Source organism: Bos indicus x Bos taurus, chromosome 1 (assembly GCF_003369695.1).
Source record: "Bos indicus x Bos taurus breed Angus x Brahman F1 hybrid chromosome 1, Bos_hybrid_MaternalHap_v2.0, whole genome shotgun sequence".
NCBI classification, from domain to species: domain Eukaryota; kingdom Metazoa; phylum Chordata; class Mammalia; order Artiodactyla; family Bovidae; genus Bos; species Bos indicus x Bos taurus.
Window position 1 is genome coordinate 22,299,886 of NC_040076.1, and position 15,765 is coordinate 22,315,650.

Consider the following 15,765-nt stretch of genomic DNA (forward strand, 5'->3'; position numbering starts at 1 on the left):
TTTTTCAAGATGTCAGTGGGAGATCCCTGTCATTTGAGGAAATAAAATGGTTTACTTTGATGTTTGTTTTCTTTCCAAATTGCAAATAAGATTAACATAAGTGCTAGAGATGGTGCTGACATAGTTGTAATACCTAAACAGGAAGCATTTTAAGCCAAGATATGGGATTTAATCTTAGAGCATCTTGAAAAATAAAATGGAATTGTGAGTTGTGGCAGGCTGAATCATCGAGTTCAGCTTGCCTATATACTCCTAATTTACAAAATAACCGCCAGTGCTCAACTTTGCTTTGTGCCATATAAATCTGACTGGAGAAATCCCATTTCAGGTGATTTAAGTGGTATTATGCATTTGCTTCTAGTTGCTCTAAAAGAGCTATATGTGGTTTACAGGAATATACTTCCCATGGAAATAGGCAGTGTAGCGGCAGAGCCGACCCTGTTCTGAAATCAGGCTGAATGGTGCTATAAGCAGTATGCTAATGTTTCTATAACATAGCAGAGCTCAGCATAGCATGGCATATGCTTTGTAATCCTGCTAGTAAAGACATAACCATATAATGAGTGTGATTGTCTTTCTCTGTAATATAGGGAAAGTGGCATGCCCTCAAAAAGGATTGCTTCAAAGACATGCCTCATGTACTCAGTTTAACTGCCAACTCTTTTCCATCTCTTTAAACCAGCCTTGTTCAGAAACGTATTAGCTTAGGTTTAACCATCATTAACACTGACTTATTGTGGGTAAGCATTCCGAAGTTTATATAAGGTTAAAAGTAATTTCTATAATAAGAAAATGTCCACAAGGTACTTGGTTAAAAAAAAATTACAACTATTTTAGATATTTTTATTCCTTCTTGGGGAATAAATAAATAAAGTTATTTAGCATATGGGCTCCCAATCAGGGTGTTGTGACACCCTACCATGCTGTTATGAGCTGTGAAAAAGGGGTGGGGTCACAGTTTTTGCCAGGAATTGGTGCATAATTCAAAACACATTTTATCTGTGCCTATAGGAATGTGAACACATGGGGCACAGCATTTTAAAGAAGAGATTAAAAACTACTGACTTAGTGGAGAGATTGTAGAATTTAAAAATGGAAGTGTAAATAAACATATTGACCTTTAAATCTTTAAGAAATAGGTGATGCTAAATAATAAGCATCGCATAAAGATTAGCATTAGGAAAGTCAATGAATGAGTTAAACATTCTCTTAAGTGTAGGGGGAAATTGTAAATCTTTTAGTAAATGGGGTTTTTAAGAGAAATATAAAGCCAAACTTAATGAACTACCCATTTTTAACCAAGGATACTATAAATAATCCATTAAAGGTGATTGCTATTATTTTGGATCTATAAACTCCAAATGGGGTCTATTTTTCAAAAGGGAGGCAGGATTATCCTTTTATGTGGGCCACTCTGAATCCAGAATTTTTTTTAGAGTTTTACATGGTGATAAGGCTTTTAGAAAACCTGCTCATTAGAAGCAGGATGATTTTTTTGTTGAGCTCATCATAGAGATATTGAGCTTAGCTTGACTTTGTAACCCAGTAAGGTTACAAATCAATTTCCCGTGCACCATTTCTTCAGTGATTTGCAATGCTGCCCCTATCTTTATTTGGTTTATATATTTTATCCCATTGGTATATCTCCATCCTTTTATTTTTGACTGTTCTACATACCTATTAAGGTAATTCTAATGCCCAGCAGATATCTTACTCCTAAGAATGTCCTCTTCTTGTTCATCTTCATAATGTGGACTTTTTAAATCTCTTTGCTTCTATAAATATACTGAATCATCTTATCAAGTTATGTGAAAGATTTTTATGGGATTTTGATTAAAATAAATTTAAATTTTACACCTTTAGAGGAAATTGACTTCATTCTGAGGTTGAGTTCACTCATCCACAAACGTGTATAACTCTCCTCTTATTCTAATCTTTCATGGCCTTTAAAGATGTTTTATAATTTTCTCTAAAAAATTCTTGTACATTTTTGCTAACTTTATTGCTAGTAGTCTAAAGAATTTTGGTTGCTATTGTGATTTTTTTCCTAATTTGTTTTTGCTGATTTGTAGATGTGTCATTGATTTTCAAATATTGATATTGCAAGGAAGTGGTGGTGGTTTAGTTGCTAAGTCATGTCTGACTCTTGCAATCCAATGGACTATAGTCTGCCAAACTCCTCTGTCCATGGATTCTCCAGGCAAAAATACTGGAATGGGTTGCCATTTCCTTCTCCAGAGGATCTTTCCGACCCAGGAATTGAACCTTGGTCTTCCTGCTTCTAACAATCTATGTTTTTTTCTAGTACTTTTTATTTAGATAATCTGTAAATTTTCCTCTTCTGTAGCAATTATATCGTTCTCAGCTTCTCTCTCTCTCTCTCCTATAACATTGACAAATAAAAATACTATATGGCAGGCATCCTAGTCTTGCTTCTAATGTTCATGTAATTACTTCTAATTGAGTCTTCCTGAGGTTTTTGATAAATAACCCTAATGAGGTTGAGGAAGTCCTGTCTTTTCCCAATTTGCTGAGATTTTATCAAAGATGAATAATACATTGTTTAAAGCCTTAAAATATTTATTGAAGTGATAAAAAATTTTTAAGCATGTTACACTATGTTTAACTGTTGAAATATCCTTGTATTCCTGTAATTGACCATGGTGAATTTTTAAATACATTATTAAATTTAATTTTGCTAACATTGCATTTAGGAGTTCTTAAAACTATAAGTAAAACTGGACCCTTGTTTTCTTGATTGGCAAGAAAAATCTCTCACTTTATTTTGCTAGAATTCCTGATAATCTGATGTTGTAATGCCTCAATATGTCCTCCACATATTTACCCGCATGATTCATGGGTTTTCTGTTTACTCTTTTATGTACTTTGGGTGAACTCGTCAGCATTTTCTAATTCTTTTGAGAGGTCTAGAGTTCATCCCAATTTTTGATTACTTAATACAAATGTCTGTGGTTATATTATTTTCAAGACTTCTTGTTTTATTTTTTGTCTCTGCCTGTTTTGGTTTCATCATGGGTTAATTATTTTAATTGTAATATTCCTTTTTTATTTAGCTCATGTGAAGATGATAAATGTTCTCTTTAAATTATTTTTCACCTGTTTTATGATTTTACATTCATGCAATGGAATGGAAATGGAAATGGCTTTATTCTCAGACTGTCAGTTCAGTTGACTTTTTCTCAGCTTTTGATCCCTACATGTGTTCTGGCCGGTGCTGGAGCATAACTCTCATCTCTCTCTCTCTGAGTGTCTCCGAGTGTCTCGGTCTGTCTTTCCCTCTCCTCTGCCTCTCACCTCCATCCTCCTCTCTCTCTTTTCTCTCCTTCCTGGCCTCTTTACCTTTCTCCATCTAGCTGTGAGGCAAAAATCTCCAGTCTTTCTGAAGCCCCAGTTTAGAAACAAGGTTTGCATTGCTGGTCCAGGTATCTCATCCCAGGGTGATTCTTGGTTTATTACTGATCCAGTCACTGAATCAGTTGGCAGCTTGTCTCTGATCCCACTTTGCTGGCTGCATTGAATTTTACTTTTCTGGCCTATGGCTTCCTAGAAGCAACAGCCTCAGCAGCTTTGGGAAGGAGATTTTTCCCGCCTCCTCCTTTCATTTTTCAGCCTCCTGTGGGTGCTGCTACAGCCCCTGGATTTCATCAGGGTGCTTGCTTCATGCGGAGGACCACCATCACACATTATACCACAAGATTCAAGATCCGGCAGTGTTGCCTGTTTATGGGCAGACACTTAATAGGTTCAAAGCTTAACCTCCAATTACCACTTTGTGATTCTGTTAGGCTTTCAACTTTCCTACATGTTTAGGCATTTAGAGCACACATGTCTTAGGACTTAACCTAGGTCTTTTAAATTTTCTCAATAATTCATTTGGAGCTCAAGTTGCTTGAATTATGGAATTGTAGCACAGAGCTTATTGGTTGAAATTTCTAAAGGTAGACAATGTGAATACAATTCAATCTTTATTTTGTTTGAATCTTAACAAAAGGTATTTTTAAAGATGAGAACATTTGTTGTACAATACTATGATTTCTCACTCATTGTTTCAAGCAAGAAAGCTTTTTTTTGTAATCCAGCAGACATTTATATTGATGACATCATTATCAGCATCACCAGTTACTATCACTGGAAATTTTCAGTATATTGAGTGTATACCTCTCTCCCTTAAGACTGTCTCCAGCTGATGCCACACAATACAATTTAATCTTAAAAGGAAAAAAATCATAACAAGTTAATTAGTCAGTAAGTTTGCTTCCCAAATACAAAGAAGCATAGAGTTCACAATAGTGTTACATGTAGAGTCATACATTTTAAAATTCATTATTCCAAAAAGATAAAAACAAGTGAATAATATAACTTATTAATATAAATACTTTAAACATAAATGTTAATGCCTTTATTGTACCTGTGAGATATTTTTGCTATTTCAAAGCATACACTGTATTTAATTTTATTCCGAGTTCTTCTTTTAAGGTGAATGAAACTGCAACTTTACAATTGAGAAAGCTGAAGTACAGATTGTGTTTCTTATACAAGGACATAGTACTAATTGGTATTCCCATCAGAGGGATGCATATAACTAAAAACTCTGACCTGACAGCCAGTGAAGTTTATTGGTGTCCAAAGAGGTCTTTTCTTACCTAGAACTTTATGTTCTCATCATGCTTCTTGAGAAACTGCCTCATTTGGGGCTTCCTTCATGGCTCAGACAGTAAAGAATCTGCCTGCAATGCAGGAGACCTGTGTTTGGTCCCTGGGCCAGGAAGATTCCCCTGGAGAAGGAAATGGCTACCCACTCCAATATTCTTGCTTGGAGATTTCCATGAATAGAGATGCCTGGCAGACATCTGTGGGGTTGCAAAGAGTCAGGCACAACTGAGCAACTAACCCTTTCATTTTCACCAACACTTAGAGTTTTATTTTAATTCCTGGCTCTCTAGTGAGTGCTGAGAATGCCTCTCTTTGCTGTCTTGCTCATTGTTGAACACTGACATACCATAAAGTATAATCCCAGTGCAAAGGATCATTTAGATAGGGTACTGTATAAAGGTGGGTAGATGGTTAGACAACTTTCCAAATGAAAATTATCATTTCCTTATTCCTTAATTAACTCAGAAATCTCTCTACTGCAGGAAGGCTCTATGGACAGCTTATATGAGCCAGTCCCAGAGCAACAAGCTCACCAAGAGAGGAGCTCGGGTAGAGCTGATTCTTTTTTCTCACGCTCTGAGGAGAGTGGAAGATCACACAGCACTCTCTTCACGGTGAGTGAAACTTGAGTGAATCACCTCCTTTCTATTGTATATGTAGAATCTCTTCCTTAAAGAAGCATGTACATTGGCAAAAGACCCTGTTTTCTGAAACTTCATTTACTTTTAATTTCTACTTTTCATTGTTTTGTCTTACATGATTTTGGCTTATTAGTATGAGCTACCACTTACAAAGTATGTATTAGATGATCATGTAGCTAAAATTATTTAATCAAAAGCAAACTTATGACAAAGAAGTAATTGTATTGCTTTCCAGATGATGAAATTGCAGGAGAGAAGTACAACATAACTTGTTAAAGTCTATAAACCATTTAGTGTTAAAGCTGGCAATTAAATACACATTTATATATGTCCACATCAGAAGTTTACTGGTAAACCAGGTCTTCGGGATGAGTGGGGAGAACCTGAGATTTGTAGCATTTGCCAATTCCCATGGTTTGAATGGTCCTACTATGGTTGACTTCAAGCTGCCAATGGTTTAATAACAGGTTTACAATTCCTGAATATTTAATTATTCATTCTTTCTAGCACCAACTTCAGCACACCACTCACTGCTTTAAAATCTGTGCTACTTCTTTACTAAGCTGCTGCTTAAATTTATGGACACATACCAACTTACAAAATGTTGAGTATTATTAGGATGCAAAGGCAAATAGTTTTGTGAATTATATTTATAATTACCAGAGGCAGAGAGTTCTCCATGCTCTGCAAAATTAGCCCTGTTCCTGTTTTACAGTGCAGGCAGTTTTCTTAGTCAATTGTGCTGTAATTAAATTAATCCCATTCTAATAAACTTATTTCTACTTTGACTTAGGACGATGTAAAAAGTCCTATGTCTGCAGCAAATAACGAAATTTTCTATACTTACAGATGTAGAAGTCACCTCTTACCTTTGTAATCACATATTTCCTCAATAACAGCAACAAAAAATAATATCAACTATTATTTACTCAGTGCTTTCTTTTTGTCAGGGACTATACTGGATGGTGTTTTATATGAAGTTATTTGTGCTGGTCCTCACAGTAACATTATAGAAGTTTAGAAATGTTGAGAAAGGCTAAATAACTTTCCCAGTTAAAGAGAGGATGAGAAAAGATTAGATTAAAATACCTTCCAATGTTACACCAACCTGCACAGCTACCTATTTTATTCGTTGGGGACATTGGAAACTTATTTTCCCAGCTTACCGAATGTTTCTGTTTCCCAGAAACCTAGATCAACTAAAGGCTAATAGACTATTATGCATGTGTGCCTAGTTGCTCAGTCCTGTCTGACGCTTTTGTGGCCCCATGGACTGTAGCCCACCAGGCTCTTCTGTCCATGGGATTTTCCAGGCCAGAATACTGAAGTGGTTTGCCATTTCCTCCAATAAACAAGTTCAATAATAAGTCTCAGTAAGTAAATATAATTTTAAAAATTCAGTGCAGTGGAAACACCGCTCTGTATCCTTTTCAATATCCTTAAAATATTGATGTTGACAGATATGCAAGGCTATGGTTTTTCCAGTAGTCACGTATGGATGTGAGAGTTGGACTGTGAAGAAAGCTAAGCACCAAAGAATTGATGCTTTTGAACTGTGGTGTTGGAGAAGACTCTTGAGAGTCCCTTGGACTGCAAGGAGATCCAACCAGTCCATCCTAAAGGAGATCAGTCCTGGGTGTTCTTTGGAAGGACTAATGCTAAAGCTGAAACTCCAGTACTTTGGCCACCTCATGCAAAGAGTTGACTCATTGGAAAAGACTGTGATGCTGGGAGGGATTGGGGGCAGGAGGAGAAGGGGACGATAGAGGATGAGATGGCTGGATGGCATCACCGACTCGATGGACGTGAGTTTGAGTGAACTCTGGGAGTTTGTGATGGACAGGGAGGCCTGGCGTGCTGCAGTTCATGGGGTTGCAAAGAGTCAGACACGACTGAACTGAACTGAACTGAACTGAAGATATGTTTAAGAGGAAGCAGCAGTATTTTTACATCTCAACGTGAGAGAGAGAGACCGTTTACATGGGGCATGTCAATTGACACTGCAAAATGTAAGCATTTTTTTCTCTATAATTAAAAAGAAAAGGTGAATAGGATTAAGAGATTCAAGATATTTCCTTAAATGTATGAATTTAATAAGTATGCAAGAAAAATAAACAAGTTCATGGCCAACTAGTTCACTAGGATTGTTATCGAACTTCATTTACACTGCAAAAGTAGATGAAAATAAAACATGATTTAAATTGTTACAGCTCTCTTTCCGTATATATATGTGAAAGTGGAAGTGAAAGTGAAAGTCACTCAGTTGTGTCCGGCTGTTTGTGACCCCATGCACTATACAGTCCATGGAATTCTCTAGGCCACAATACTGGAATGGGCAGCCTTTCCCTTCTCCAGGGGATCTTCCCAACCCAGGGATTGAACCCAGGTCTCCCACATTGCAGGCAGATTCTTCACTAGCTGAGTCATATATATATATATATATATATATTTATTTATTTATATATATTTCCATATATATGGAATATATATATGGAATATATATATTACTCAGGTAAATGTATACATTTTATATATGTGTATACAATAAATATATATGTATCACAATTTAACTTTAAAATATATGCATATATATCAACATAAATGTTTATATGTATATAAATATCCACTTGTGATAAATCACTTCCATTGTGTCCAACTCTTGGCAACCCTACGGACTGTAGCCCACCAGGCTCCTCTGTCCATGGGATTCTCCAGGCAAGAACACTGGAGTGGGTTGTCATGCCCTCCTCCAAGGGATCTTTCAGACCCAGAGATTGAACCAGTGTCTCTTATGTTTCTTGGACTGGCAGACAGGTTCTTTACCACTAGCGCCACCTGGGAAGCCAGTATATGAATGTATATATGGAGAAGAAAATGGCAACCCACTCCAGTATTCTTGCCTAGAGAATTCCATGGACAGAGGAGCCTGGTGGGCTACAATCCATGGAGTCACAAAAAGTTGAACACAGCTGAGCAACTAACACATGCTTATGTGTATATATACACACAGTCACACTGAAAAGCAACTGGTTCAATTATTGATTCCAGTATTCAATTGTTGAATTACACCAATTGTGTCAGATTATTATGGACACCTATTTTATTTCTGATGAAAATGATTCCGTAGCTTGGATAAAACAAAATTAGTCTTTTAATCATGAAATTTAGTGATTTTAGAACTTTCCTGACTTTCCATCCAAGTTTCTGAAGAATGGAGCCTTTTTTTCTCCTACTACTCTCCCCCCTTTTTTTTTCTAATTCAAGGGGGAAAATATTTGGACCAGTCATAATAGTATTGAAAATAGATGCTTCTTTATGGATTAATGTTCTGAAAATACTATGAAAAGACGTCTAAACTTAATGGAATTATTCCTCAACTCTGAGAGTCCTCAGCCCAAATGTGTTTGTAATTTTCCTGTAGGGGAGAGGTATTCTCAAACTTAAACACTTTACACCCAACCCAACAGCATACATAGAGTGGAAATTTATAGTTCATACTAAAAATAATGTCATTTGCCACATGAATTGAAAAGAAAAACAAAAGGAGAGAAGAATCCTAGGCCTCTAGGTTTCTCTTAATCTATTTTATTTATGCATACTTATTAGAAGTGAGAAGGGTTGTAAGATGTTCCAGGGCCCCCAAAGAGAAGATCAGGTGTAGACCAACTGCATAATTAGAGAGATGTTTAAGGGAAAAAAAGTAATGTTGGGATTTTAAATGAAAAACGTCAAAAATATCCAGTTTACATTTTAATTGAATTTCTAGGAGGGATTGGTAATGGAGAGCTAAATAGTCTATAAAGAAGAACTTATTTTAAATGAGACTTTACTAAATTTTATAAAGATAATAATAAGTGGTTCATTTATAATATATAGCAAAGCCAGAGAGTTTTGGAGGGCTACTACCAAAAAAAGATTAACAATAATAATAATAGCTAAAAAGTTTGATAGAGTGAATAATCATGCAGCTAAGCAAATATGCTGAAAGAAAATAGACTAACATACTAGCCTAGCTAAAGACTGATTACTTTATTACGTTAATTAAAATGTCGGTTGTTACTGCTTGATTCTGTACCTATTTTAGCACCACTTTATTATGTCTTAAGCTAATAAATGATCTTGAATTAGAAAAAAAGTGAGAACATAAAATGTTTGTACCTCTGCCAGTTTGGGGTTAACAAGATCAAGCCTGAATTATCAAGCTTGCCATCTATATTGATTGGAAAAAGCCAATAATTGTCAGTTTTCCACTTCATTTTGTATCTCATAAATTAAGTCGGTAAGATATTTAAGCCTTTTTAAGTGTTAATGTGTTAGTCGCTCAGTTGTGTTGACTCTTTGTGATCTCAGGAACTGGGACCCACCAGGCTCCTCTGTCTTGGAATTCTCCAGGGAAGAATACTGGAGTGGGCAGCCATTCCCTTCTCCAGGGGTCTTCCTAACCTGGGGATAGAACCTGGGTCTCCCAAATTGTAGGCAGATTCTTTACTGGCTGAGCCACCAGGGAAGCCCTTCTCAAAAATGAGCTTAAATGTGGAACAGGGGATGTATCTCTATTATTTGTAGAATGAATAAATATTCATTCAATGAATATTGGTAAGCTAAATGAACGAATCAGTGAAAATTTATTAGTCACACTAAAGAAAGTCTTAATTATGGAGAAAGTATGATGCAGTGTCATACATGAGCTTTGGAGGTGGGCATTCTAACTTTGCACTTACTAGCTATTTGACTTGTAAAAGCTGTTAAAATTCCCTAGACCTCAATGTCCTCCTCTGTAGAATGAGGACAACAATCCTCTGTATGGATTCAGCCTAGTTCATTTTCAGAGAAGAGCATCCTGGCTTTCCATTGAGTGCTCAAGTTAGAATGACAGATGTATTACAATAGAGCTGTGACTAGAACTGCTGTCCTGGGTAGCCTGTATGTGTACTGCCCATGAGCTAGGAACAGTTTTTACAGTAAAACAATTAAGTATGCCCATTGTAAAGGGAAAGTGTTAGTCGCTCAGTTGTGTCCAACTCTTTGTGACCCCATGAACTGTAACCCGCCAGGCTCCTCTGTCCATGGGGTTTTCCAGGTAAGGATACTAGAGTGGGTAGCTGTTCCCTTCTCCAGGTGATCTTCCCGACCCAGGGATCAAACCTGGGTCTCCTGCATTGCAGGCAGATTCTTTACTGTCTGGGCTTCTAGGGGAGCCCATAAGTGGGCTACAACTATTTCCCCTTACCCTCAGCCCTGCAGCAATTCTACTGTCTGATGTCAGATGAGAAGGGCCACTCCTTTAATTTTTAAACACTGATAAATAAATTATCTCAAATATCTATCTAGTAAGAATTCCAAAGAGTTGGGATAATTGTCACTATTGAATTTTATCAGCTAATTGCTTCTAATTAATTTTTTAGCACTTATTTTGTGTGAGGCACTGTTAGAGTCAGTTGGCATATATTAGTGAATAAAATTGTCAAAGATTAAAAAAATAAATAAAAACAAAAGTAAAGAAGACCATGCCATAGAAACTGTATGTGGCCCACAGAGCCTAAGCTATTTCCATCTGACAATTCATGGAAAAAGTTTGCTGATCTAGCAAGCAACATTTTTAAAAAGAAAAACAGGTAGAAATTAATTTAATAATATTGTACTTAAGTATATGTAAAAGATTATTGATTTAATCTTTCAACTTGTAATTATTTTGAAAAGTTAATGTGATACTTTATATTCACATAGATTTTGAAATAAGATGTGTATCTTATACATCTCAATTTTGATGCTAAAACTTCAGTGGTTAAAGTGAATCCTGCTCCTAATGAAACAATAAAACGTGTATTTTTGAGCCAGCTTCAATTTCAAAATTTAAATTAAATTAAAATTTAGTTCCTCAGTCAGACTAGCCATATACCAACTGCTCAGTAGCCACATACAGTCAGAATGGCTACTGACCTGGACAGTGTAGAATTAGAGGCTTGAAATTGCTGGTGATGTTGAGGTATCCAAGTAACCAAATAATATTAACTCCCCACTTTACTTCGGGAAATACAAAGTATAAAAATACTTGATGATAAACAGTTATATACTTTTAAGAGACAAGACTATAGGGAATAAGTGTATTAACCAGCGAGGAGGCTGAGATTAGTGATGTGTCTGAAATGGATGGAGTCAAGACTGCAGTTCTGGCTTCTCAAATACTAATCTTGTTCTTTAACCTCTCTGTCCAAGCATGTGTGTGTGTGTGTGTATGTTTTGCATGTCTAGGCAAGAGAGTAGGCTAGAGAGTAGGAGAGGCTGAGTGGGAGAATATGTTTTGGGGAGATGAGAAGTGAAGAGGTGGGGAAAACAGAAAGATAAAGAATCCAACCTTGTTATATACACTGAATATAATCTAATATATATGACATGGCAGAGAGAACTTGAGATGGGCAATGAAGTTAATAAACTTGAGTTTCATTCCTGCTCCCCAGGCAGCTGAAAACTCTGTATCCTTGAAAATGTTATTGAACTTCTCTGACCCTAAGTTTTCTGAGCAATAGAATATGGATAAAGATGTCTGTCTCTTGGTTTGTAGTGAGGATCAAATGTTATAACACACGTTAAGCACCTGGCATAATGTATGTTAATGTTCACTTTGCTTCCTTCTACAACCCATCCCACCAGGGCAGAGTGATCCTTTAATTTAATATCCTTGATTAAATGACTTTAAGTCAAACTCTCACTTGAGCTTGGATGTCGTTTTAAAATAACTGCTCAAAAAATTTGTAATCAACACTGCTTACCTAAAAGCATTGATTTTTTTACCAGGCTGGACAGGAAGAAGCAACAGGATTTATTGTTGATGTGCATTAGAAAACCCAAGATTTTAATCTCCACAAATTGCCTCAAATCATGAACAACTGGTTTGAGTGCAATGTTTGACATTCATTCTGAGATTTCCCTCCATGTGTAAATAATAGTAAACAAGAAAATCTATCACAGTGACTCTTATTATCTTAATTTATATTTCAGGTGTTTCTTTGGTCCATTTTAAGTTAAATATTTTTTAAATGCAAGTTTATTTATTTCTTTATTTTTATGTTCTTACTCATCAACATTCAGCACTGATAAAAAGCACTGGAGAAATCAATTAAATTGCTCCCAGCTACCAGATATTAATGAGAGTGTAATATAGCAGATTCAAACAGAGTTTTAAAGACAAATGATACGATGCATGTCTAACAGTTGGTTAGAGCTCAGCACTAATGAGGCCAAGGTCAAGGGTTTAATCCCCTCTTGGCCAGTTGGTTTTGCTCTGTTCCATAGCCACTGGCAGGATCCATGACCCAGCCTGCCATCTTGGCCATGCCTGCCATTGATCATTAAGGAATCTGGGTTAGAGGATGAGGTGGCACCATCACCCACTACACGGAGATCCACTGAAGGGAAGAACAACCCAGCTGACCAATAGTTTATCTGCCCATGAAGGTTTTACTTCCCTATAATCAGTCTTCAGGCCACTAGTGCAATTCTCAGCTTTCAACTTGGCAGAATTTATGGGACAAGGGTGGGCTTCCCTGATAGTTCAGTTGGTAAAGAATCCACCTGCAATGCAGGAGACCTCCAGTTCGATTCCTGGGTCAGGAAGATCTCCTGGAGAAGGGATAGGCTACACACTCCAGTATTCTGACCTGGAGAATTCCATAGACTGTATAGTCCACGGGGTCACAAGAGTCAGACATGACTGAGCAACTTTCATCATGGGGCAATGGTAAGGGCATTAAAAGAGAAAACTGAGTTCTTGCCTTGGCTTTGTTTTTAAATAGCACTGAATAATCATTACATAATCTGACTCTTCATTGCCACCTCTATAAGATAATAGGATTAGACTAGATGTTCTCCAAGTCCCCTTGCTGCTGGTTCCATGGGTACGTTTTAATATTTTTTTGGAAGGAACGTTTTTTTTTAAGATAAAACACTAATATTTTCCTTCTGAAACTGAAGGCAGACTTTTAAGATGGCCTTTAATAAACCCTACTGAAAAAATCAGGGTTCTGTAGAGAAACAGAACTAATAGGACGTGGATATATAGAAAGAGAAATTTATTTTAAGGACTTGACCAGTAGGGAGGCTGGCAGGTCTGAAATTTGGAGGGCAAGCCAGCAGGCTTGAGACCCAGGGAAGGGCTGATGTAATAAGGAGTTGAAAGGTAGTCTAGAGGCAAAAACCCTCTTCACTGGGGATTACAGTCTTTTCTTCTTAAGACCTTCAACTGTTGAGATGAGGTCCAGCCACATAATATAAAGTAATCTGCTTTACTCAAAGTCTATTTCAGTGTTAATTTCATTGGTGTTTGACCAAGTGTCGGGTTCTGTGGCCTAGCCAAATTGACCTACAGAATTCACCTTCGTTTGCTTTCTGGTATTTATGTCTTTATGTAATACTCACCTTTCTTTGTGTGTGACTTGATTCCAGCAGAATTTGGCAAAGGTGATAGAAAGTCACATCAATGATTAAGTTATAAAAGACTATAACGTCTGTCTTACAAGCCGACTCTCTCCATTGCTTTCTTGCTTGCACGTTACCGTGAAGCCAGATCCCATCTAGAAGGGGCCCGTGTGGCCAGGAACCCAGAGCAGCATTCAGCCTACAATCAGCAAGGGCAGAGGCCTTCACTTCAACAATCTATAGAAAACAATGCTGTCAACAATCGCTGAGAGAGCTTGGAGGAGGATTCTCTTCCCAGCTAAGCCTTCAGATGAGACCTCAGACTTTTGGGCCAATAGCTTGAATGCAAACCTGAATCAGAGGATCCCCATAAGCCATGCTCATATTCCTGACACAAAGAACTTGTGAAATGATACATTTGTATTGTTTTAAGGCATTACATTTTGAAGTAATATATTGTATAGTAATAGATAACTGCTGCTAAGTTGCTTCAGTCATGTCCGACTCTGTGCGACCCCATAGACAGCAGCCCACCAGGCTCCCCCACCCCTGGGATTCTCCAGGCAAGAACACTGGAGTGGGTTGCCATTTCCTTCTCCAATGCATGAAAGTGAAAAGTGAAAGTGAAGTCGAACTAATGCAGGTCTAAAATTACCTTGATAAGTTATCAGTCAGAGGTCTTTGCAGATAACCAAAATCCAAGTTAGCTCATTTAAACAGAAAGAAATGGATTGCAGGCTTAAAAATTCTCCAAATTGTTGGGAGGTTGAAGACAGATCCTCTAGCTGAGTTTGAAGAAATGACTGAGAAGCACACTGCGAAACTTGCCATCCGGAAGAGAGCCGCTGCTTCCAGCATCATCCATCATAAGTGGTGAAATCCAGATGCCACTATTATAGCAGCAGGCTTCATAACTACACTATCTCTGCTGAGATTTGAGATAATAAAAATGGATACCCACCTTGTTTTTTCTCTCATGTTAGTCAGTTTTGAATCAGTGTTTTCAGTTGGTCCATGTGATGGATAGGACTTAAGACACACATCTTACCCTAATAATGAAAGGATTCTTCTCTCTTTCTCTACTTCTTCCCTTCCTTATCTCTTTCCCTCCTTTGCTTCTCCTTCTCTTTCTCTCTCCTCCTCCTCCTTCTCCTGCCTCCTCCTTCTTCTACACATTGATTTTAGGATTAGTGAATGACAGATGTTGGCTACAGCAGGAAATATATATATCAAAAATATCTAGAGATGACATGAAACACCATGTAATTAAATGCTGCATTATAAGTATAAAGCCCAACTTCTACAATAATTCTCAGAAGGAATTTCAAAAAAATAATACAATAGGAGCACAAAATGTGAGAGTCAAACATAAAAGTCCCAGCTTTTAAATTTACCAGCTATGTAATCTCAGACAAGTCCTTTAAACCCAGTTTCTTCTCCTATAAAATAAACTGCTTGTTACTTTCACTCATCATTTGAAAATAAAAGGTGACAACCCAGTTAACATTATTAGCGCAGTGGCAGGCACAAAATAGATGGTCAATAGTAAGCGTTATCACTAAGAACATGATTGTGGTTTGTGGTTTAATGGTACAAGTTCAGTGGAGAAGGTAAAATTTAAGCTGGGCTTGAAAAGGAAGAGCTAGGGTTAAAAAATGGTGAAGGGATAAGTAATAGATTAATGCTGCACCCTGTCTTAACATCTTCCACAAAAGGCCTTAAAAAGCACTTAGAACTGAGTGTCTTATAAATGGATACATGAACACACCGAAATGTGACATGTCATCTTAGAATAGGTGAGTAATGAAGTCAAAATAGGTAACTCCCAGGTTGGTATTCTAACCATTCAACTGCATTTCTTACTTGCCTCCAAACTACTAAAATTGGGAATTTTTTTGTTCTGTCTCCATATTAGCATCAGCATTGACATAGCTATTAATAACATAGATACTAAAGGAAGAAAATGAGATTAACAAAGACATCCTATCAGCCAGGCCTTCATCAAACTATGAACAAGAGGAATCAGTGTCAAAAC

General features: G+C 37.0%; 1 protein-coding gene across 1 annotated transcript in view; it reads left to right on the top strand.

Annotated features, from left to right (window-relative positions):
* LOC113897529 (putative uncharacterized protein ENSP00000383407) overlaps positions 1 to 15,765 on the top strand; it is a 65,114-nt gene that overhangs the window by 17,811 nt on the left and 31,538 nt on the right. The window contains exon 5 of the mRNA XM_027550282.1: positions 5,157 to 5,288. Within this exon, the coding sequence (XP_027406083.1) occupies positions 5,157 to 5,288 (132 nt within the window). The remainder of the gene's footprint in view (positions 1 to 5,156; positions 5,289 to 15,765) is intronic.